The following is a 24,544-nucleotide window of genomic DNA, read 5'->3' as shown; positions in this document are numbered from 1 at the left end:
ACTGAAGTAACTATAATTCATGCCCTAGCATGCATTGTATTGTTTTCATTAATGTCATTTCAAATGTCATCAGCGATGTTATCAATAATGTCATTGAACATGTCATGAGTGAGATCATAAGCAGTGCGTAGCGAGAACACGAGTTATGGTAACTTCACTTAACTATAACTGGTGAATTTTAGTGTTTTTTGAGTTTCAAATTTATGTTTTTACTGTCATTTTCAACTAACAATAATGTAATTTCAACATTCTTTAGTGAACTTCTAAGTTTTTTTTCAATTGTAAAGCAAGTAACTACCACATACAAACTATGAACCAAAGCATTCATTATTAATACAAGCATAGGAATATTTATTAATAGTTAAAAGAATATTTAAAATAAATCATTTTTATTGAAAACAACTATGAACATGTGTTTGAGTCTCTATATTGCACTCTTCAGGCCACCAAATGCAGCCATACGATAAATGACAAGGAATTTCCCGACTCCAGCTGAAATGCATATAGCTCCAGCTTGGAGTATTTAAAAATATATAATACGCTCTCTTGAGATCATGTATTCAGTGACTGGGGAGACTCATTGTGAGATTTTTTTTTAATGTTTCTAGGTGGGCTGCTGCGCTCTCTGTAGTCCCCACAACATTTAAAAAAAATGATTGGTAGTGCCCCTGCCCCTTCTTGGGGCATAACGAGGAACACAAAATACAAATAAAGAGCCCTTGCAGGACATTATGCAGCACTTGCTGGAAGTAGCAGTAATATGAAATGAGCAGCTATTCCACTAATTTCATATTCTTGCTGGATTATTATTATATATTTATTTTTTGTTTGGGTGCCCAAGTCCCACCCTGGGCACTAAACAGCTATGGTAAACAACTATGTTGAATGTTGGGGGCTGCGAGGGGATACCCATGGCACCTGTATCTGGCTCCCTGCTTATGTGCCTTTGATGGTCCGTGAGCGGGACCTGGCCATCCTCTTTATTTTCCCTGGGTGCCCTGGTCCCACCTGGAACACCCAACAACTTTAAGCAGCATTGGGGACTGCAGAGGGAAGACTATAGACACTGGAGCCCTGCCGGCTCACCAGCCAGCACCCATCCTGGGAGCTGGCATCCTTTTTTAGTTGTGGGTGCCCCACTCCCACCCAGGGCACCTACAGCCTTCAGAGCTTTTAGGGGCTGGTTCAGGAGGACCATGACCTTCACAGCCCCGCTGGGCCCCTGTTACCATCCAACCTGGGTGCTTGAGGAGCTGCTTGTATTGGTTTGTTACACCCCGGCAGGAGCAGCTTTTGTTTGTGGTCCATGGGGTAGGAACAACCCTATGTTCCCTCCTCAGAGAAAGTGCAGGCTTTCTGTTCCCTGCCCATGTTCTCCTAGACAGGCAACTACACTGTGTCCCGGGAATGGGGTCCCCAGGACACTGCTTTCCATTGGGTCATGGCTTAAGGGGCGCTGGGGTCATTATATAGCTCAGGGAGGTGGGCTCCATGCTCATCTCCAGAGTAAATAATACATCAAGCCCTGGGGGATGCAATCCCAGGGCCATTTACTGGCTCTTGGAGGTCGTCTTCAAGGCCAATAAATGGTTCAGGTGGTGCACAGCCCCTCCCCTAATATCAATGATGTACCAACCCCCCTCGGACCCTATTCCACACCATGGGGAATTTTAATTTAAATAGGCTGATCTGTCCTGCTTTTTAAAAAAAATGTTCATAGCGATACTGCGGTACTACTGTGGTACCACAAAATAAATTGATTTTGGCCCCAGGAAGGTCGCCCCTACAAAGACTAGGGGTTCAGGTTATCCCTAATCTGCCCTTTATATGTTATTTTTTTTCAAGAAACAAGGACTATGTCCCAAACACTAAAATGGCTGACAAACATCTTTCTTGATGTGAAGGAGTCAATCAGTATTCCCGCATCTCTAGGCATCTATACATTCTGAAACTTAATTTCTGAAAAACAACTGAAACGTTTTACACAAAATCACAAAAAGCACCCTTTCTTTATAAAGATCGAGCTTTTAGATGAATTTGGTGTAATTCTGTTCAGCCGTTTTGGCTGGTTCATTGTCTAAAGTTCCAATAGGAAATTGCATGGGAAAAACATGTTTTTGGACCCTCACATTTTGTCAGCCCCCACTTGACAAATCACCCCAAAACTTTCCATGAAGGAGCGAAAGTGGGTGAACCTTTTTTTGGACAGTTTTGTGAAGATTTATCAAAGGTTGCCAAGGTTATTATCAAAGCAAAAAAATCACTTTCCTATGGAAATTCTGGCCTAATTATAACTACACAGTGACAACTGCCACTGTGAAATCTATCTATCTATCTATCTATCTATCTATCTATCTATCTATCTATCTATCTATCTATCTATATATCTATCTATCTATCTACTTACCAAGTGATTTCAATCCAAGTTAAAAAAAACTAATTTGATCTAATTGCTACTCTGAAGTAATGGTTTGGGGAAATTAGTGATCTAAAAATCCAACGACACGGAATTTGGATGTAAAGATGGATCTGGTTTCAAAACCACCAATCCAAAAAGAAACAAATAAATGAGGACTGACAAAGCAAAGTTTCATGTTATGTGAGCAGATATAGGTGGTCATTATGACATTGGCGGTGAGTGATAAAGTGGTGGTAATACCGCCAACAGGCTGGTAGTAAAAGCAGCCAAATTATGACCATGGCAGTGATACCTCCCTTAGACAGCCAATGTACCACACCAACTGCCAGGGCGTTAACACCACTGACCACGGCGGTAGCTATCAACAGCCAGGCGGAAGTCAAGGTACCGCCCACCATATTATGACATAGCAAACAGCCAGGATTTCTGGGGCGGTACCAACGCCATCAAAAGCCTGGTGCAAACATAACACAGAAAACGAAAGACTCAGCAACAAGTACACAGAGGACTCCACTGTTGCCATGGAACTGGAACTTCAAGTCTTCCCAATGCTCTTCTTTGCCATGGCCCTCCTGGAACACCAATGCAGATGAAGACGACGACGGAGGTGAGGGCTGCTGTGTCTCTGCTGGAGGTGAGGGCTGCTGTGCCTCAGCTGGAGGTGAGGGCTCTTGTATCTCTGCTAGAGGTGAAGGCTGCTGTGCCTCAGATGGAGATAAGGGCTGTTGTGTCTCTGCTAGAGGTGAGTGCTGCTGTGCCTCAGCTGGAGATGAGGGCTGTTGTGTCTCTGCTGGAGGTGAGGGCTGCTGTGCCTCAACTGGAGGTGGGATCTATTTGCCTTCTGCTGGTGGAGTGGGCCTCTTGCCTTTCATTGGTGGTTGAGTGGGAACCTTCCCTTTCATTGGTGGTTGAGTGGGAACCTTCCCTTTCATTGGTGGTTGAGTGTGAACCTTCCCTTTCATTGGTGGTTTAGTGGGCCTCTTCCCTTTCATTGGTGGTTTAGTGGGAACCTTCCCTTTCCTTGCTGCTGGGGGGGGATCTTTGGCAATCTTTGGTGGTGGAGAGGGATCCATGTGCCCCCTCTTGTGACGGGTCCCCTTGGCCTTTGACATGTCACTTGTGTCCTTGCCTCCAGGACTAGGTGTTGCCTTCTTTATCCCCATCTCCTGTCCCTTGCTTTTCACCACCCTAGTCCTCCCTTTCTGAGCCGGAGGTGTGCTCTCAGTAGGAGTGGCAGCCGTCACACTCTTGGGCACCTATGTTATGGGAGCAGTGGCAGACTGTTTGGCTGAGGTGCTGTGCTGGTTCGTTGGGATCCTGCTCTTATGGGCAGGACGCAGGGGTGGAGAGGGAGGGAAGAGGTCAAAGTGGGCAAGGAAAAGCTTCTTAGGGACGTTGGGGTGGGATGTGGGAGGAAGGATGGGAGTGGAGGTTGAGGGAGTTGTTGTCGGAGGTGTATGGCTGTTGGGTGTCTGAGAGCGTGCGTTTGTGTCCCTTTGGAGGGGGACAGACAGGGTGGGAGAGGACAAAGGGGACATGTGGATGGATGTTGTGGATGTGTGTGTAAGTGAGGTGTGTTTGCTGCTTGATATGGTGATGGTGGTGCTGGCTGTTGATGCAGTACATGCAGGTGTGAGTGCGGATGTGACTGTGAGGGAGGAGGAGGAGGGGGAGACAGTGGAGGCAGTGAATGTGGTTGTGTGTGCAACTGTCTGTTGTTTGTGTGAGTGCTTGTGGCCTGAAGTGTGCTGCCTGTGTTTGAGTGTGCTACTCTTGTGTGTTGTTTTGTGTGCATGCTTGTCTGTATCTGTGCCTGGGATGGGTTGAGGAGACTGAGACTGGGACTGGGAAGTGGTAGTTGGAGGGGGGACAGTAGGAGCAGGGACACTGACTGCCATCAGAGAGGAGGCCAGAGCCTGAAACCATTTCTGTAGGGCCACCAACCCGCAGTGGATGCCCTCTAGGTATGCATTGCATTGCTGCATCTGGGATGCCAGCCCCTGGATGGCATTCACAATGGTTGACTGCCCTACAGAGATGGATCTCAGGAGGTCAATAGCCTCCTCACTGAGGACAGCAGGGCTCACTGGGGCAGGGCCTGATGTGCCTGTGGCGAAGGAGATGCCCACCCTCCAGGGTGAGCGGGCATGGGCAACTTGTTGGGGTGCTACTGGGAGTGTGGTGCTGGTGCATTGAGTGCCGGCTGTACCTGTAGCTGGGGTGGTTCCAGAGGTGTCTGCCACCACCAGGGAGATTCCATCGGAGGAGGAATCAGAGTCAGTGTTGTCACCTCCTGTCTCCGCCGTGGTGCTCCCTTCCCCTCTGTCCCACTGGTCCCCTCAGCGTTGGTGGACTCTGCCTAATGGGTCCTGTGGGATGCAGCTCCCTCAGTCACCGGTGCCCCTCCTCCTCCGCCAGGTGATGCTAATGCACACATCGACAGGATGACAGAAGAAAATAGGGGGGTGGAGAGAGAAAGGGCGCACTGGGTTAATTACAGCACCAACACCACAGTTGGCATACACATTACCATCACACAGGGATCAGGATTGAGCACTATGTATTGCACTGGCATTCCATTGGCTAGGTGCCACAGCAAGATGAGAGCCAACCACTGCCAACTGAACCCCTCATGGGACCCACTAAGCCCTGTCTGACATGGAATGCAACCTAGCTAAGTTACTAGATTTTCCTATACACCCAATTACCTTGAGCTGGATCACTGGGTCGGTGCATGACGCCTTCGTCCTGAGGAATAGCAGCATCCTAAATGTGATGGCACAACTACAGAGGCACAGGGTGTGGCTAATAGGTGAGCCAGAGTCCCCACCCAATGTATGTCAGTGTATGCTTCCAGGAGTCATCCCCAATACCATTATGTAAGACTAATGTTTGTCCCTCAATTCTTGCGGGTAACTCCGGTTACCCAAACCTCTTTGTGGCTCTTGACTCCTATGAGTAATGCCAGGACAGGAGCTGAGAATTGGTATAATGATGCACATGGGCAAACCAGGCAGATCATAGAACGTACCTTTGGCCTCCTGAAGGCCAGGTTCAGATGCCTCCATCTGACAGGTGGATCCCTGTGCTACTCCCCTGAGAAGGTTTGTCAGATAGTTGTAGCATGCTGCATGTTACACAACCTGGCCCTCAGATGACATGTGCCTTATCTGCAGGAGGAGGAGTTTGGAAATGCTCCTGTGGGAGCAGTGGACCCTGAGGACAGTGAGGATGAGGAGGCAGAGGATAAAGATGTGGACAACAGAACATCAGTTATACAGCAGTACTTCCAATGCACACAGGTAAGACAGTGGAACTGACCATTCCTCTGATTAATATCTTTTCAGTGTGGCTGTAGCAGGATGGCAGTCACTTCCTTTGCATCTCAACTGACTGCCACCTATGCCTTCTCATTTTGAAGATGTTGGTGTTATAACAACTGTATACTGATGTGATGACTACAGACAGCTACAGGTCATTATTTGTATGCTGTCACAGAGTTCAGGGAAATAGCGCAAGATGTAACTGATACCAGAATTGCACATTTTCATCACATAAAGCACTATCAGTCAAGTTGTGTTCAAGGGTGTTTATTGTAGTGAAATTTATAGACTGAATAGTGCAATGGAATGGGGTGATGGTAGAGGTAAGCCCAGGGTATTGGTCCAGTCTGTTTGTAGCACAGGTCCAGTGTCCAAGGGGCCAAGAGAAGGCGAGCAAAGGCAGTTCAAAGTGGACAAGGTGACAGAGTGGGGCACAAGGGGGACATTCAGGAGGATCTCATTTCCTGACAGTAGTATTGGTCTTGGCAAGTGTCTCTGGCATCAGTCTGGGTCATAGGTAACATTTGTGAGGTGGTTCCTCTTCTGCAGGGGGAGGGGTGCTTGTGGCCTGTGGGTCCTGTGGCAGGGCCTCTAGTCATCCACTAGCTGCAGCAAATGTGGTGGGCTTTTCAGTTGACTGGCTGGTAGAAGGGGTCCGCTGGTTTGCTGTATATTCCCTCATTATGTTGGCCATATCAGCCAGCACCCCTGCTATGGAGACCATTGTGGTGTTGAGGGCTTGCAAATCTTTCCTGATCTCCTGATGGTTTACCTTCTGCAGCTGTTGGTTCTCCTGCATGACGTTGAGAATCTGGCCCATCTTGTCCTGAGATTGTTGGTAAGCCCCCAGGACATTAGTGAGTGCCTCCAGGACAGTCGGTTCCCTGAGCCTGTTCTTCCCCTGGCGCACAGCTGTCCTCAAGGTGTCCCTGTCCCCCTGTGCCTCTGTTCCCTGAATGGTGTGCCCACTGCCACTGACCCCAGAAACCTGATTGTCTTGGATGTGAGGTGTGGACTGGGGTCCCTGTACAGGTGGGCACACTGCTGATTGACGTGTCCTGGGGACAGAGGTGTGGGGATGTTGTGTGGGTGCTGTGGTGTTGGATACTGACGGGGGAGGCTCTGTGGTGGACTGGGTGTGGGCTGGGGTGGCCGACTGACCAGTGGTCCATGATGGGCCAGGAGCCAGGAAGTTCATCCAGATCCAGATGTCCAGAGTTACTGTCATCACTGGGGGCATCTTCTGTTGGGGGACTGTATAGTCGTGGCACCTCCTCGCCGCTGGGATTGGCTGCGGCACCTGCTGGGATGTAAGTGATGTATTATGCTTCATGTCTGTGACAAATTTTACATCTGTAGCTTCCATTATATCGTTGCTGTTCCCTGCCACCTTTGTTTGTGTATGGTGATGTATTGTGGGATTGTTAGTTCTCCATGCTGTGCATGCATAGATGGTGGGCATCCGTGCAGGGCTGGGAGGGCTGTACATGCAGTGGGTATGGCATGCAGGGCTTGGCATTGGGGTTAGTCATATGTGTAGGTGCACTGTGTGGGATGGAGTGGAGTAATGGGAGTCAGGGCGAGGGGGTGAGATGGCTTGCAGGTATGGGGGGGTGATAGGTTGTAAATATTGACACACCAGTGTCCAGTCCTCCGACTACTCCAGTGAGTCCCTCAGGATGCAGTATTGCCAAGACTTGCTCCTTCCATGCTGTCAGCTGTGGGGGAGAAGGTGGGGGTCTGGATGGCGAGCTGGTGCCTTGCTGCCATGGAACGTACCTTCCCTCATAGGTCAATTCACCTCTTCCTGATGTCGTCCCTTGTGTTTGGATGCTGTCCCATGGCGTTCACCTGGTCCACAAATCTCCGCCATAGCTCCATCTTCCGTGCTATGAATATTTGTTGTACCTGTGCTCCAAATAGCTGTGGCTCTACCCTGACTACTTCCTCCACCATGACCTTCAGCTCTTCATCTGTGAAACGGGGATGCCTTTGTGGGGACATGGGTGTTGTGTGTGTTGTGCAGTAGGTGTTGAATAATGTGGTGGGGTGTGGGGTGCGGGATGGATAGTTGGATGGGTGTTTGTGGTGTGTGTAGTTGTGTCTGTGATTTGCATGTTTGTCTCTTGGCTATTTTTCATGTTCGTAAAGGGTTGTGGGTAATGTGGGTGTGTGTTTTTGGTATTGGCCAATGTTGTGTTGTTTTGTATTTGGGTGACCATTCTGACCGCGCCGGTGTGTTCTGCCAATGGTTTACCGCCATTGAATGTCCACCGTGGTGATTCATGGGCCGTAATTCGTGGGTCATAATGTGGAGGGCATTTTTTTTGTTGGCGTGATGGTGTGGGTGTTCATACTGACAGTTTACCACTTACCTTTGGTCTGGCAGATTTGTGTTTGTGGCAGTATTCTGTCGGTTTAGTGTGTGTGTCTCGTAATATGGTGAACGGATGCTCGCCTCCCCAACGGTATGCTGGAGGCCATCACCGTGGCGGTAAGCGGGATTTACCGCCAATGTCATAATGCGGGCCATAATGGCTACAAATAAATTATAGCACCTTGTAGGAAAGGACAAAGAAATAGATTCCAGTGTGTCAAAAGGTGTATTTTGAAGGGTTGAGAACACTAAGGAAAGTTCCCAGAATGGCAGAGATGAGTGATAAACAAATGTATAATTTTCCATATTTTCCATAGTGAACTGGATAATAGATCTAGCTGAGAAACACCCACACACATTTGTCTAAAGACTCAGATAGCTGCACATTTGGCCCTTAATAAAAAAGGGGAATAAACTCGAAAGATATTCATCTCTCACAAAATCTAGACTCTAAAGTGAATCACACATTCTTTCTAGAATGTAAATCAAGTGGGGTTCGCCACTCAAATGCTTCCAGAGTGTCTTATAAACTAGTAATGTTGCTAGTGATGTTGCTGGGTGCCTAGATTCATGACTATTCAGAGTGAGTTCTCAAGAACATCCTTTCCTCTGGAGACCTATCTGCTCAATTTCCAGCCTGTCAATTGAAAATGAGCAGGCAGGCTCCTGAAGGCTTTGACATAAGGAAAGGAGCTTGGTGCATCAGATGGATTACTGGACTGCCTACAGTTGATTAATAAAGGAATGTTAACCATTGATACCTAGGCCACCAGATGCAATCAGTGTTACTGTCACTGCCTCATCCTTAGTAGCCGGGAAGTAGAGGAAAGGAAGTGGAAGGCATTGCATCCACCTTCCATACTTTCTTGGTCAGATACGGTGAACAAAAAACTGGAAGCTAGGGACCTTTGTTGCTGGCAAATAGATCTACCAGTGGCCGACCCCAACCTTAATACACTCTTAAGAAGAAAGGTTGAGGCGAACCAGGATATTACTGATGAAGGGAAACTTCTTTTCAGTGTATTCTCCCTTCCTGTTAAATGAACTTCCAAAGGAGCTTCCAATACAATTTCCCTCAAAGACAGAGGCTTTCGTACATTTAGTCCATAGAAGGGCAGCATGCTTCCATCTTTGTCTTTTGACCTTGCTTCTTAGATGGGCAGCTATTTTCAGTGATCCTGGTGAATTAATTTTAGTTCTCTCCACTTAAAGGAGCAACATAACTTGCTCTTTTACCAGCCTTTCCAGACTTCTTAATCTAACAACATCTACCCCATCTCAAATGGTTTGCATTTGTCACCAAGATTAGTGGAGGAAAATGTCCAAGAGGAACCCTCTCTCAAGTGGTACAAGGTAAACCACCATGTTAGTTCTTGTTTGAGTCTGGGACAGACAGGAATGCAGCATGCGTAATCCCCTAATGCTGTAGTCCAACGATCCATCAAATGATACCATGTGGCCTCTAATTTGACTATGTTGAAGGAACCAATGCTGTTGTGTATATCATATATCCATGAAGACAAAGACACTGGCCAGCTGACACCCATGTGGCAACAGGAAACTTTGAAGCTGAAGAGCCCTGTCTAATGCAGAACTGCGCTACTGCCATCTAGAAATGAGCTGCCCTTAATTGGAGATCCCGGACTGGTGACAAGATGGACTTAGTCTGATTGAGTAGAATGCAATGTTGAGCCAGGGAAGGACAAACCAGTTTCAATCTGCCTCCACCTTCGAAAAGGAAGTAGCAGATACCATCCATTAATTTAGACATTAAAAAACCCTTATCCCAAGGTCATGTAGATGTGCTACCCTTGGTTCTAGTACCACAATACAAACTGTGATAGATGATAAGAGAACAAATTATAGCATAGCAAATTGATAGTGAGATTCTGCAACTACAAACCATAGAAATGTGACAAAAGAATTGGAATGCAGCTACAAGTAATGCTTAAATCTAATATTGTCAGAGAGCTGCCTAGTTGAAAGAGAAAGGAAACATGGTTGTTACACCTGACAGCCTTAGGGTTGTCTTCCACCAACCTTTTGCCTGCCTCCCTCCATTTTTTCTGATCTTGTTTTTGCTGGTTTTAGGACTCTGCAATTCACTGCTGCTGACCAGTGTTAAAGGGCTTGTGCTCTTTCCCCTGAACATAGTAACGTTGGCTCATATCTAATTGACATACTTAATTTACTTATTAGTTCCTGGTAAAGTGCACTACCTATGCCCAGGGCCTGTAAATTAAATGCTACCAATGGGACAGCAGCACTGATTGTGCCACCCACTTAGGTAGCCCCCTAACCATGTCTCAGCCCTGCCAATGCAGGGCCCGTGTATGCAGTTTTACTGTCACTTTGACTGCACATTTAAAACACTGTGCCAAGCCTTAACCTCCCCTTTTTCTACACATAAGCCACCCCTAACGTAGGCCTAGGTAACCCATAGTGCAGGGTGCTGTGTATTTAAAAGGCAGGACATGTACTTTTAAGCTTTACCTGTCCTGGTAGTGAAAAGCTCCCAAAGTCGTTTTTCACTAATGTGATGTTTACTCCTCTCATAGGCCAGCACTGGGGAATGCCTTAATATACTTTTAAGCTGTAATTACTGATTAGAAAGGAGTAGCTACATCATGTTTCATAAATTTGGAATGGTAATGAGAGATCCTCTTTAATGGCAGGGTACGATTTAACATCACTATCCTAGAAATGCCACTTTTAGAAAGTCTTGTGTGCCTTACAGCTGTCTCCAATACATGTCTGGATAAGTGACAGCTCCACTTTGTGCATTCCCCCCCAGACAGCCACAGACACAGGAAGGTTAGGTGTGGTTGAGCACCCAGCCACACACACTAGCATTTTGATGGCCCTTCCTGGGCTTGTAGAGATGAAGGGGGCTCACTACACTTCAGTGGGGTAGTGACCTAACCCCACACAAAGGACTGGGTTGAAAGGGATACTTGTGTACGTCAAAACCATGCTTGGAAGTTTCCTCAATGTCAAAGGCATTTTTGGGTGTAAGTATTGGCTCTGTGACCCACCAAAAGCAGATACTTTTGGACCTGAAACTGAACCTCTACCAGAAGAACTGCTTTGCTTCCCAAAGGACTCAAATGGACTACTTTCCTGTCAGGGCTGCTCTACTGCTTGTTGTCCTGCTGTGTGATGCTGTCTGACCCCACTGGAAGGAAGTTGCCTTCCATACAGGAGGGATCTCTAAGGGCTTGTTCGCTTGCCTCTTGTTCTCCCTGAGGTCTCAAGGAAATCAAAGCCCTTGCTACCTGCTTTATCAATTTCACTCCCACTGCCCAAGTCTTTTTGTGAACATCAGCGTCTGCTGTGGGAGATTTCAGCTTGGCTTCTGGTGACTGTCCATGTTGGGCTCAGCATGCTTTACTCAGATGAGATATTGCCGGTGCCCTCTCTGTCCCGTAATTGCCTGTTCACACCTCGAGATGACTGTGAACACCCATCCTGAGCTGCGTGCCCAGTGACAGCACTGCTGATTGGATCTCTTGCATCACTGCAGCTGCACGAGTGCCACCCCCACCCCATGCAGCCATGCTTGGTTGCCAAGTGATGCCGGGAAGCCAAAGCTGAGGATCCTGAACTCGGCTGATACTGCTCTCCCAGGGACCGCATACAACACTGAAGAGCCATGTCCAGAACCGCCGCCATCCTCACTTGGACCCCCCTTGAGGTATCTTGCAGTTACACCCGATGCCGGTGGGCCTTAACCCCGCTGCTGTGCATCAAAGTACTCTGTGGTGGTTCACACTTTCACCTGATTGAAAGCACCACTTTTACCTTTATCTATTGAACAGTGGTACCTCGTGATTTATTGATCAGAATGTTATCGTTTTCATTGATAGCATTGCTTTTACCTTAATCCATTGAACAGTGATACCACGTGATCTATGAAACGGAATGTTATAGTTTTGATTGACAGCATCGCTTTTTACTTAATACATTGGACAGTGAGTGATACCTCAGAATGTAAGTGTTTTGGTCCCCTGCTATATATATATATATATATATATATAAATACCTTCTATTTTCCTAACCTGGTGTTGTATTTTTGTGGGGCGTTCACTGTGTTACTGTATATTGTACTGCACAATTACTTTACACATTGCCTTATAAGTTAAGCCTGCCTGCTCTGTACCAAGCTACCAGAGAGTGAGCACAGGATAATTTAGGTTGTGTTGTGACTTACCATGACTAGAATTGTGGTTCCTACTTGGACAAAGGGCATATCTCTGCCAATTAGAGACCGGGTTGCTAACAACAGTAATATGAGCATTCTGAACTAAGGAAAACTTGACTGCTCCTAGGTTCATTACTGTCTTTTACAGTGCCAAAAGCTTCTGAACAAGAAAGAGGATAGAATAGTAGCTGTTGAATTCTTCCCCACAAAGGACTGGGAACCCAAATCAGCCCTGACAATTTTGTCAGATCAGTCTTCCTAAAAACGACAGTTGTGTGTAAGTGTGAAGCACTGGACTCGCCCTGGGAGGCTGGAAGCGCACGTGAATGGATTATGCTGGTTTACTGCTTTTGTTATTGAGGGCCAATACTGCAGCACCGTTGCAAATCAGTAACAAAACCGGTCCCCAACCTTCCAGCCTCCCGGGTAAACGCCCGATGCCCGGTATGGCCTGCCTGTACCGTGTATGAATAAAAAAGTAGGTGCTTGACAGTTGAGCTGCTATCTATATCAGCTTTCAAGGAAGCAGAACTCAAAGAAATAATATCATCTTTTGGTATCACTGCAAAACTGATTGAGCGACCTCGATGTAGGGTTTGACGTACAGCCAGAACCTGAGCTCAATTAGAAAATATCTTACTCCTCTCATTACCTGAAGATGTTGCACATACGCAAACCTTTTTCAGTGAGGACCATGTGGTCTTGGATTGTTTTTTTCTTACACATCTAGGCCGTCATAGGAAACAAAGATGGCTGTTGTGATTTTCTTTACACAGGTCTATGCCTGCGTCTCTTGGTTGGGCTGCCGATGGTGCGGGACCACGCGGCACGTTTAGTAAATCAAAAAAACCTGTAGAAGAAGACACAAATAGTTTTTATATGGAAGAGACTAGATTAGCGGACAGTTAAACCACATATGCCCTTCAGAAACTTTTGTGTGACACAGTGTGCTTTATATGTTATTCACCTGGTGATAAACAAAGATCATCAGATGATATTCTTCATGAAAATAATATTTAATGTAGTCAAAAAGAGCCACACGCAGTGCAGTGCTTGCAGGGAGACTACACCGCCAGCGATGAAAACTAAATGGCTGATATTCTATAAACTTGACAATAGAACGCAGCGCAAGGTGTGAGGTTCGAGGTCAATACAAGTACATAATAAATTATAACAATGCAAGTGGCAGCTTAGCTTTTACTCGTAATAAACTCAGAAGATGTAACACACCTCAACCTTTAAACATGATGAATTCTAAAAGCTCCCAACAATGACACGAAGCAAAATGAAGAAAAGTTGACGTTTTGAAGCAAGAACACTGCGAGACAAAACTATGCTAATCTTATGTTATTCCAAATATTTCGGAATCTAGGAATTTGACTTACACCCCTGTCGCTCAGACATCGCAGACCACTGTCAGAAGACTTCAGGCTAGGCCTTTACACAGCAAGCTCCATTACATGGTCTTCAGCACTTGCATGAGACTACCAGAACCACTGAAATCCTGGAGGAACGATTGAACCAACACACTTCCACTATTAGTAGGTTGATGCAGAGAATGTAACACGCCTCCACCCTTGAAATGATCAAATGTAAAAGTCCCACACAATGAAACAAAGCAAAATTAAGGAAAGTTGACGTTTCGAAGCAAGAATACCGCATTGGCAAAACTATTCTGACACCTTAGATGCTATTCCAAATATTTTGGAATCTAGGAATTTGACTTAACTGTCAGAAATCTTCAGACTAGTCCGCAACACATCGAGTTCCATTATATGATATTCAGCACTCATGTTTTGCATGTGACTACCAAAACTCTTCACATCCTCGATAGACAATGGAACCAGCACACTTCCACTATTAGTAGGTTGATGTGAGGGGTGGACATTGAATCCAGTGAGGATATTGGAGAATACTATGTGCGCAAAAAAAGAACTGCTCATGTACTCGCTAGGATAAGTATTCCCAGTTTCCCAATATTTACTGAGTTGTTCTTATTGTGAATTACAGGTTTAAAATAATTTAAAGGTAAACATTGGACCTAACAGTACGTACAGCATATTTGAAAGGAAATGAAACCTCTAAAGAGTTCACTGGCCAATCATATGGGTAGGCAGAAGGCTATAGGAGACCCCACCCTTTTGGCAGGCGTGGCACAAAGTGTGAATCTCAGTGAAATGTGGAATGTGGAAAAGGGCGGTAGTAACATCCACTGCCCAGTGTCCATGGGTGACCACAGACATGGCACCACCTTGGTTGTTGCAGTACTTTCCTCTGAATCTCCTTCTGTTGATATCATACCACATATCAATGTTTGTGACATTACCAACAGACATTCATTCACCTGTGACATTTTGCTTTCCACTTCCCAATGGCTGCTGCACTTGTGCGTCTTCTATGTCACTGCATTTATCTGTGTAAAAGCGCCCTGTGGGTAGGGAAATAGCATAACTCTGTTTTATCATGAACACTGCTCCTAACCTACATATCATTACCTCCCGTCCCTCCCTCGCCTTCCTTTTAACCAATGAGGCCTCCCGCCTCCCCTCTAGACCCTCCCTTCCCCTTTCAAAAACCCCCCCCACCCTTATCCCCTCCTGTTCTTTTGTCTAGCCCACGCTAGACGGTTTTCTTTCCCTTTCTTACCTGCACGGCGGGGCCTGGAGGTCGTCGATGGAGGCACTCCTCGGGACGCGGAGCTCCGCGAGGAGTGCTACGGCTGGGTCGCGTCTTGAACGAGCAGCATGGTTGCTCGAGAGGCGTGTCCTGGAGGCCGGCTGACGGGGTCAGCCGGCCCTCTGTGGCTGGGACGTTGATTTCCGGGTTTCAGCGCTGCGGAGCCGCGGGGAACCGAGGGACTTCAACTCTGAGATGCTCTCAGGTAGGACGGGCGTTCGGCCCGTGGTTTTTATGTATTTTGATGAAATAGGTGACCTCTTTAGGGATTGGTGGAGCCCTGATTGGGGGGAGGACCAGGTGCCTATATAGAGGGTAGTTTTGTGGGGTTCAAGTCAGTGATTATTTGTTTACCATGCCTAAAGTTCCAGCAAAGAGACGTAGGATTGTCTCTTCTTCCTCGGAGGAGGAGGGGGGTGAGGCTAGCATTACTACTCCTGAGAACTCACAGGTACCTGGCAGGGGTACTCCCTTCATGTCCAGAGAGGAGGTTCAGGATATGATTGAGGTGGCGGTGACCAGGGCACTACAAGCAGGCGTGGCCAGGACTGGTCAGTCTAAATGTGCGCATTCATCGGTAGCAGCTAGGAAATCCTCATCGGAGAGTGAGGATGAGGCCCCATCGACGTCATCTGGGGGGAAATATGTTTCCAGAGAAGATATGTGGGAAGTGATGGCACATGTTCGGGACAATTTGGGTTTCCCAGTGTTTCAACCTGCAGACTCGGATTCTCATTTATTTCCTCAATATAAGACACCTTCAAAGTTTGCCATGCCTTTTCAGGGACCTGTGAGGGATATGGTGTTTCGTGAGTGGAAGGATGTGGATAAGGCTCAGGTTCCACGATTCCTTCAGAAACTTTACTTACTTGAGGGTGAGGAGGTTTTGCCTCCTTCAGTACGCCTGGACTCTATTTTGGCTACTCTGATTGGCAAAACGGCAGTCAATCCGGAGGATTGTGTGCCTACGGATGCCACTGACCGTAAAGTGGATTCGGGTCTTAGGAGGGCTTTTGCTGCGGAAAATCTGGCGCTGAGGGCAGGGATTTATTCTGCTTATGCGTCACAGTCATTGGTTCAAGACTTTGATAAACTGGCGGTGGCTGTACAGGAAGGGGCGGAATGTTCGGAGCTCCTGGCTGGTATGGAGCAGCAGGCCAGATTGTTGGCTGATGTGTCTTCGGATGTGGTCCGTACTTCGGCTCTGGCATCTGGGTCTTTGATTGGGGCTCGTAGGTCCCTCTGGTTGCGTTCCTGGAAGGCTGATCCGGGGGAAAAGGCGGCCTTGTTGAGACTGCCGTTTGAAGGTCGTACCTTGTTTGGAGAACAATTGCCATCCATGCTTTCCAAGGCTTTTAAGGAACGGAAGCATGCCTTACCTTATAAAGGGGGTTCTTCTTCGGGTAAAGGGTGGAAGAAACATTCCAGATCTTCTCCTACTAGGGATGCTAAATCCTTTTCATTTAGGAAACGGCGTTTTCAGCCGCGTTTTTCACCTAAGAAGTCTGCTCCTGCGACCCGGGGTGGTTTCAAGAAGGGGTCCTGACAATCACTGTGGGCCTGGCAGAGGGCCGGTTGGGGGAAGACTGAGTCACTTTCTTTCGGCTTGGAAGGACAGTGTAAACGATCATTGGGTACTAGACATTGTGGCCAATGGTTATGTCATAGATTTTGTGGTGGTTCCTCCAGATTCAGGGGTACGTCCCACACCTCTGCCTTCAGAGGGGTCACGGAGAAGAGCATTATTGGACGGAGTGCGGGACTTACTGGTCAAGGGGGCCATTTCCCACGTTCCGCTAGACGAGCGGGGTCAGGGCACTTATTCGGTCTTGTTTCTTGTGCAGAAAGTTTCAGGGGGATTTCGGCCGGTGCTCAATCTAAAGGAGGTGAATACCTGGATCAGGACAGTGCATTTCCGCATGCTGTCCATTCAGACTATTTTTCCATTTGTCAGACACGGGGACTTTCTGGTGTCACTGGATCTACAGGATGCTTACCTACACGTACCGGTGGCAAGATCCTCTCAAAAGTTCCTGAGGTTTGCTGTGGGTCAGGACCATTATCAGTTTTGCGTTCTGCCTTTCGGTCTAAAATCTTCTCCTCGAATTTTCACAAAGGTGCTGGCTCCTCTAGTGGCTTTGCTTCATTCAGAAGGGGTATTTCTGCATCCTTATCTAGACGACATTTTGATTCATGCCCAATCACGAGACCTTTTGCAGAAGCAGGTGGTCCATGTTCTGGGGGTCCTGCAAAACCACGGGTTTTTAATCAATTGGGAGAAGTCAGACTTAGTGCCGTCCCAGGATCTGGTTTTTCTGGGAGCTCGGTTTCAGACTCTTCTTGGGTTGGTGACTGTGTCAGAAAAACGGTTGGGTGTCCTACAGGCTTTGGTAAAGAAGGTATTGTTGCAGTCTGCTCCCCGAGCTCTTCTATGGTTGCGTCTGCAGGGTCATTTGGCGTCGGTGATATTTCTGGTTCCTTGGGCACGTTTCCATCTCCTGTGCTTGATGACATGGTTCTTGAGAAGGTGGACACCAGGGTCCGGTTCTCTGAAGGACAGGGTTCCAGGGTCCGGATTGATTCACAGAGAGTTGCAATGGTGGTTGGATGCAGACCACCTGAGGATAGGGGTTTCTTTATCGCCTCTGAGACCCGTGGTGGTGACGACGGATGCCAGCCTCTCCGGTTGGGGGGCATGGATGGGGTCGGCTCAGATTCAGGGGTTTTGGTCCCCTCGGGAGGCGAGTCGGTCGTCGAATTGGCGCGAATTGCGGGCAGTATTCCTGGCTCTGGTCCATTTTCAGGATTCCCTGAGGGGTTCGGCGGTTCTGGTTCGCACAGACAACTTAGTGGCCAAGGCTTATGTCAATCGGCAAGGAGGGACCAGGTCAAGGGCTCTGTTCAATCTAGTCAGGGAGATTTTTGTGTGGGCTCAGGAGTGGGTTCCTTCTCTCAGGGCTACGTACATTCGGGGGGTGGTGAATGTTCGGGCGGATCGGCTGAGCAGAGTGATTCCTTCCTCTCAACTTTTCTCTCTCCGGAAGTCTCTGTTTCAGCATCTGGTTCGGCTTTGGGGTCTTCCAGTGCTGGATGTGTTTGCGTCAGTAGGGAATGCGAAAGTGGATCGCTTCTGCTCCCGGTTTCGATGTCCCCAAGCATGGGAGGTGGACGGGATGTCATGTCCTTGGCCGCAGGGCCTTTTGTATGCGTTCCCTCCTTTTCAACTACTCAGGGCGTTTCTGTTACGTGTGAGGGATCTGGGGTCCAGGGTTGTCCTAATTGCGCCACTTTGGCAGAGGGCGAATTGGTTCCCCTTGTTGAGGCTGATGGCGGACGGGAGGATGTGGCCTCTGCCTCTTTGTCCGTCTCCCCTGGAGTTTCCCTGCCTCCCATTGGGGTCATTGAGAAGGTTACACTTGACGGCCTGGAAGTTGAACGACGGGGATTGACAGGTCTGGGGGTGCCGGTAGCTTTGAGTTCTACATTGCTGGCTTCGAGGAGACGTTCCACTTTGCTTTCTTATGGTAGACAGTGGAAGGTGTTTTCGTCATGGTGCTTAAGTCGTGAGTTAGATCCTACCTGCGCTTCTATCTTTGAGGTGATGCAGTTCCTGCAGGACGGTGCTCATTTAGGGTTGTCAGTGGCATCTCTTCGGGTGCAGTGGGCGGCTATTCAGGCATTCAGAGGACCATGGCGTAATCTTCAGGATGAAGGGCGCTTGATGCCGAGATTTTTTCAAGGGCTTGTTAATTTATTTCCTCGCCCGGTACGTTCTTTTCCTTCATGGGATCTGTCCTTGGTTTTGGATGTGTTGACGGAGCCCCCTTTTGAACCTTTGGGGGACTGTGATTTGCGCCATCTATCTTTGAAGACATTCTTTTTGGTAGCCATTACTTCGGCTCGTCGGTTGGGGGAATTGGGGGCATTGGCTTGTTCCTTTCCTTTTTGTAAGATTTTTCACGATCGGGTGGGTCTGGTTCCGGTACCTTCCTTTATTCCTAAAGTCAATTCTTCGTTCCATTCCCGGCAGGAGGTCATCCTTCCTTCATTTTGTCCGAATCCCTCCTCAAGGGAGGAGGTCCGTTTGCATTCGTTGGATGTGCGCAGGGTTTTGTTGGAGTATCTGCGGGTGGTGGCTCCTTTTCGTAAAGGGGATTCACTGTTTGTTAATTTTGGTCCGGCTCGCAAAGGTGAGAAACCTTCCACGGCTTCCTTGAGTCGGTGGGTTCGATCTTTAATTCTGTTGGCCTATTCCTTGAAAGAGGTGGTTCCTCCTCAAGGGATTCAGGGGAGATCTACCAGAGGCATGGCGGCTACGGTGGCGGAGCTTCAGGGGACTTCCGTGGTGGAAATTTGCAGGGCCGCCACTTGGGCTTCTCCTTCGACGTTTGTGCGTCATTATAGGCTGTCGGACTTGGGTAGTTTGGAGTCGGTGTTAGGTCACCGGGTCTTATCCTCTATGAGATAATGTTTGGGATGTTCTTGGTGCAGGATATTAAATAAAGGTCTTGCAACTCGATGTCCGTCTCCTGTGTGTTTTCTTGCTATGTCTCATTGGTTAAAAGGAAGGCGAGGGAGGGACGGGAGGTAATGCTTCCATTTTCTTACGATAATGGCATTACTCCTAGTCCTACTCCCTCGCCTTCCTTTTCCGTTCCCTCCCACCCTCCCGGTACGGACTGTCCGAGTTGCAGCTTGGGCTTGGTTTTTGTACAGGAGGGGATAAGGGTGGGGGGGGGTTTTGAAAGGGGAAGGGAGGGTCTAGAGGGGAGGCGGGAGGCCTCATTGGTTAAAAGGAAGGCGAGGGAGTAGGACTAGGAGTAATGCCATTATCGTAAGAAAATGGAAGCATTTCTTTCAAGGGTGTCAGTTTAATTAGTGGAGAGGCAACAAACCAAAACCACAATACCCAGAATGCACAATCTGTTGTCACATGAAAACCGAAGGTTAGAAACAGTGTGGGTGAAGACATGGAGTCAGGTAGCCACTGTACCTGTCATGTAATGAGTCTGATATCTATAGGATAGCCTCAGCTTTCTGCTACGATTGGAGCTGCCAGTGCAATTTATAGAAACATGCCGTCTGTTCACTCATCCTAAACTTATCTGTAGGGGAAAATGAGGTAATAATGGATGAATGGGACTGGGAATTACTGATTCCCTTGGTAATTCTTCTTTAGTCTGTAGAGTCTGAGGGTTTAATCCATAATCCCCATTAATTCTGTACCCATGGAGTTAAAGGGATCCCCGGAAATAAAGGATCCTCTGGGATTAAGAATCTCTGCAATTAGACAATCATAATGACGACACTGTGGTGGTTGTTTTTCTCTATTCAAGTAAGAGTGCAGCCATCTTGACTTTTTAATTCCTTTGCTGTTACTATTTCCACTTGGCCAGCTAGTGTTGCCTATGAATAACAACAGTAAACTAATGTATTCAATATATTTGTACTAACTTTAGATCAACTAATGGTGCTAGGAATAGATCTCTGTGTTCACTGGTATCACATAATATTGTATATAATATTTGCTCAGAACCGTTTTTATGTTGATTAGTGGCATGTCTTGTATCCTATGGTAATCCTAGGCATCATTTTTTTGATGCTCAGTCGGTGTTCTGCAATTCTGTATCAGTTGACATAAATGCTTGTGACCATAGATTTTTAGGCAACCACATCACTGATTTTTACGTACACTAGTGACATTTACAGTATGATCATAGCCAGACACTGAGAACATTAAACTGGAATGGTTGGAAGTTTTTAAACCATTTCTAAAAACAGAAAATTGGCTTGATAGAACTAAAGTGTGTTGATCTTTAAGATTTATATGCCTGCACCCAGATACAGAAAACATGAAGTACTTGTGTGAATAGTAAATATAGTGATACTAATATAAATGACTATTAATTAGTAAATATTGGGAGGATTGGTAGTAGTAATTATCGACATAGGTTATAGTGTATGTGTATGATTCCGTAAAAGCAATACGATTTTATCACCATATTTGTAATGTACTTGCCATGAATTTGCTTTATTTCACGTTGGGGAGTATACGTTTGACAGGCTTAGCCATGCCTCAGTAAAACCAATTGCAAACAAATATCTTGCTTAAAACTATAAAACGTGTCTATCTTTTCTAGGGTGACAGTGACATCGATGTGCAACATGGATCTGAGTCGATTCCCGCTGGATACACAAACCTGTTCTCTGGAGCTGGAAAGCTGTAAGTTTAGCAGTAAATGTTTCTTTTGTTCCTGCGAATCATCCCCAAGTTCTTTGAACTACAGTGTTGTGAGTATCGGCCTTGCATGTGACAATCACCTCAAAAGTGCCAGCTCTTGCTTGGTCCTATTCTGTACTGCAGTTCCATCTCCATGGAATACAAAAAAATAGGGATCTATATTGTCAGCCCGCAATTGATGTTAATTTTCAAAAATGTAAAATGCATTGTACCCACTGACTCCATGTGATGGGGTGGCTCAATGTTTCTTTCCATCTTGGGTGGCACGAGTCGGGTTTCAGCTTCAGGTTATATATATTATGAGAGATGAAGGTGATGTTCTTGCACAGAATTTGTGCAGGGTGTTGAATATCTTTCACAGGATGTGGAACCTTGGCAGAGATTGCCTTCCTCACTCATGGGTAGAACAGATTTATACAGAATGATTACCCTTCAAAAATTCCTTTATCTGTTGCAGAACACACCATACCAGTTGACTGAGACCTTCTCTGTACTCCCTGATATAGGACAGAAAAACTCAGAGAATAGCAGTGACATCGCTGACCTGGGGAGTGTACGAAGAAGGCTTTTCGCTTCCTAGCATGTTCTTATATCAGCGAGCATCTAGTACATGTGGAATTCACTGTCCACAACTCAGCCTCCTTTCCTATTACTTGTCGACTTTGACCTTGTACAGGGCTATGCAGTCTTTAGGCTAGGGTCACATTTTAGGAATACCATACACCTACATACACTTATATACATCATAATTAATAGCAGTGAACATGAGGGCATTCAAATCCCAGTGGGAACCGGCATTAAGGGTTGACAGATATACAAAGGGGGGTCAGGGATGACTAGCTGTGATATAGTTCAGATGGAGACAATCCCAGCACTTACAGCTGTGAGCATTAGGATTTTAACAGATGTGTGGACGCATTTTTCATCCTTTGCAGGAATCAAATGCGTAACAAGATTGTCGGACCTTTGGGCCCATAAAGATGTGTGGTGAACCATCACAATGATTATTTCAACACCACCCAAATAATTTAGACACTATGACCAATTTGGCCACGGAAGACAAACTCCAATCAGGACTGGATTGTCATGCATCTTCGTCCCCATTAATGAGGAGCATACCTAGTAAGACTTCCTTAACCTCAATGGGAGTTGACTTATTGCCCGCACCCCACCTCTACTCCTCAGAGAAAAAGAAAACAGGCAGTTGTCTCTCCCTCTTCTCTATAATGAGGTAAGCTCAGCTAGGTCTAGAGTGTTAAGAGTCAGACAATCCTGTCAGAGAGGCTCTTATTTGTAGGAGCCATTTGTAGTTGTGTAGACCCTTGCCCAGATTCCTGTAAGCAGTACCCACAATCAGCAATTGGTGTTTAAAGTTTAGCAGGAGCATTCACCTTAAGGGTATCTAGACACTTAAAACCATAGACATTACAGGCCACAATATCAGAATGTGAAGTTTATTAAAAGTCTTTAATGCTGTCACAAAGGAAAGGAGGAGCAGATAGTCTTTATTGACAGTGTTCCACCAGCCTAGATAGAGTGCAACAGCCCCCGCTCCCCCCCCCCGGCCACTCAGCCTTCATAGTTTTTGTTTTCCATGGGATAGAATATAAAAGCTGAGAATTAGAACTTAAACTTAATTTGGAAAAATAAAAGCCTAAACATGAGACAGATGTTTTATACAAACCATAAAAATGTCTGTGCATAAGCCACAGAGCTTGGAATTCCTTTCTTTGCCTCACTGGTAGCCCAGGTAGTCCAATGTAATCCTGCATTACCCAATCAAATTTATTTAGACCACAGGCAACTCTCACTGGCACATTTTGGATTTGGTGAAGATGCCTCAGCGATGGTTTAGGAAAACCAAGAAAAATAAGATTTTACAATAATCTATATTGACTAGAACACAGGCTGAAGTGAGGGATATGTGTGTGTGTAACAAAACAGGCAGAAGTAACTATGTTTATCTGATATTGCCTGGAGAGCAAAGTGTCAATGTAGAAATTAAGCAGTTTAACTTTGAAGGGAGGTTCAGGGGTTCCAGCCAAGAAAGTGGGCTAGAGACTGTCTGCCCCCTTTCTGGGTGGTTTCCCACTATTAACATTTCAACTAGCCACTATCCATCGATGAGGAACAGATCGACAAATGCTCAGATTAGTTGGTAAACAAGCGATGTAATTGTCACCCCCTCACAATAAACTGTCTATCGTCTCTCTTTCAGCTTTGTTTAAAATCATTACAGTGCAGATATAATTCCACTAGCGGAACAGCAGAATTAATTAGTAATTCCATATTACATGAGTAACACAGAATTACTAAATTGCTCTAATTCCACCAGCAAAATTAAAATATCCACCTACTCTTACACTCAACCAACAACCCAATTTTTTACACTGATGATAGGCACCAAGGGATATGCGCTGAAGTGGATACCCCTTGGTGCCCTTACATACCTATGTACAGCGCATGCCCTTTGTTGCCCTTACGTAAGTATGTAATTGCACCGAAGTGTATGCACTGCGCTGTAGTGCAGCGTATACCCTTTGTTGCCCTTACATAAATAGGTAAGGGCATCGAGAGGTATGCAGTGGAGTGGATACCCCTTTGCGCCCTTACATACTTTTGTATGGGCACCAAGGGGTATGCACTTCACTACAGTGCGGCACTGCTGAAGCAGAGTCCTTGGCTCATTTATTTCAGAATTGTAAGTGATTGGACGCTGCTATAAGGCTGATGAACCTTTTGACTAGTTTAGATTATATTGATTACCACATTGATTAACACATTGATTATTGATACATAAAACAACATTAAACAATAATAATAATCACCAACAAATCAATATATAACACACCATGACCCATTTGGCCATGAATAACCACACCTTTTAGTATCAAGGTCACGAAAATTATTCTGAACATAAAATGGTACAAATAAAGAAGCATCAGAGGCTGACAGATTGGCCTGAAAAAATCTTAGTTTAAACATAGAAAATAAAACAATGAATTTAATAGTTAGAACACAAATCAATAACATGAATATCTGTGTAAGAGAGATAAAATACATTTGATTCAGTAAAAAAACAAAGTCAAATCATGGGCATAGAGAAAAACACTTCACTAACCTCAAATTAGCATGTTGGGCCAAAAGTTTTAGTTACATTAATTTAGAAAACATCTAGCTATGGCACTATAAAAAATAGCAGCAGCTGGTACCTGTAAAACAAAAGACAAATACAATACACAGAATGCATACATTTACCTCTCCTTAAGGTAATCAGCAATCAGGTTATAACTTCATCAGGGAGACA

General features: G+C 46.2%; 1 protein-coding gene across 1 annotated transcript in view; it reads left to right on the top strand.

Moving 5' to 3' along the window:
- The window catches only part of GABRR2 (gamma-aminobutyric acid type A receptor subunit rho2), a 504,265-nt gene that overhangs the window by 415,938 nt on the left and 63,783 nt on the right, over positions 1 to 24,544 (top strand). Inside the window, exon 5 of the mRNA XM_069235487.1 lies at positions 21,137 to 21,219. Within this exon, the coding sequence (XP_069091588.1) occupies positions 21,137 to 21,219 (83 nt within the window). The remainder of the gene's footprint in view (positions 1 to 21,136; positions 21,220 to 24,544) is intronic.

The sequence above is a fragment of the Pleurodeles waltl genome, chromosome 5, assembly GCF_031143425.1.
Source record: "Pleurodeles waltl isolate 20211129_DDA chromosome 5, aPleWal1.hap1.20221129, whole genome shotgun sequence".
Classification (NCBI taxonomy): domain Eukaryota; kingdom Metazoa; phylum Chordata; class Amphibia; order Caudata; family Salamandridae; genus Pleurodeles; species Pleurodeles waltl.
The sequence above is the reverse complement of the archived record's forward strand: the minus strand, read 5'-3'. Positions and strand labels throughout refer to the sequence as shown.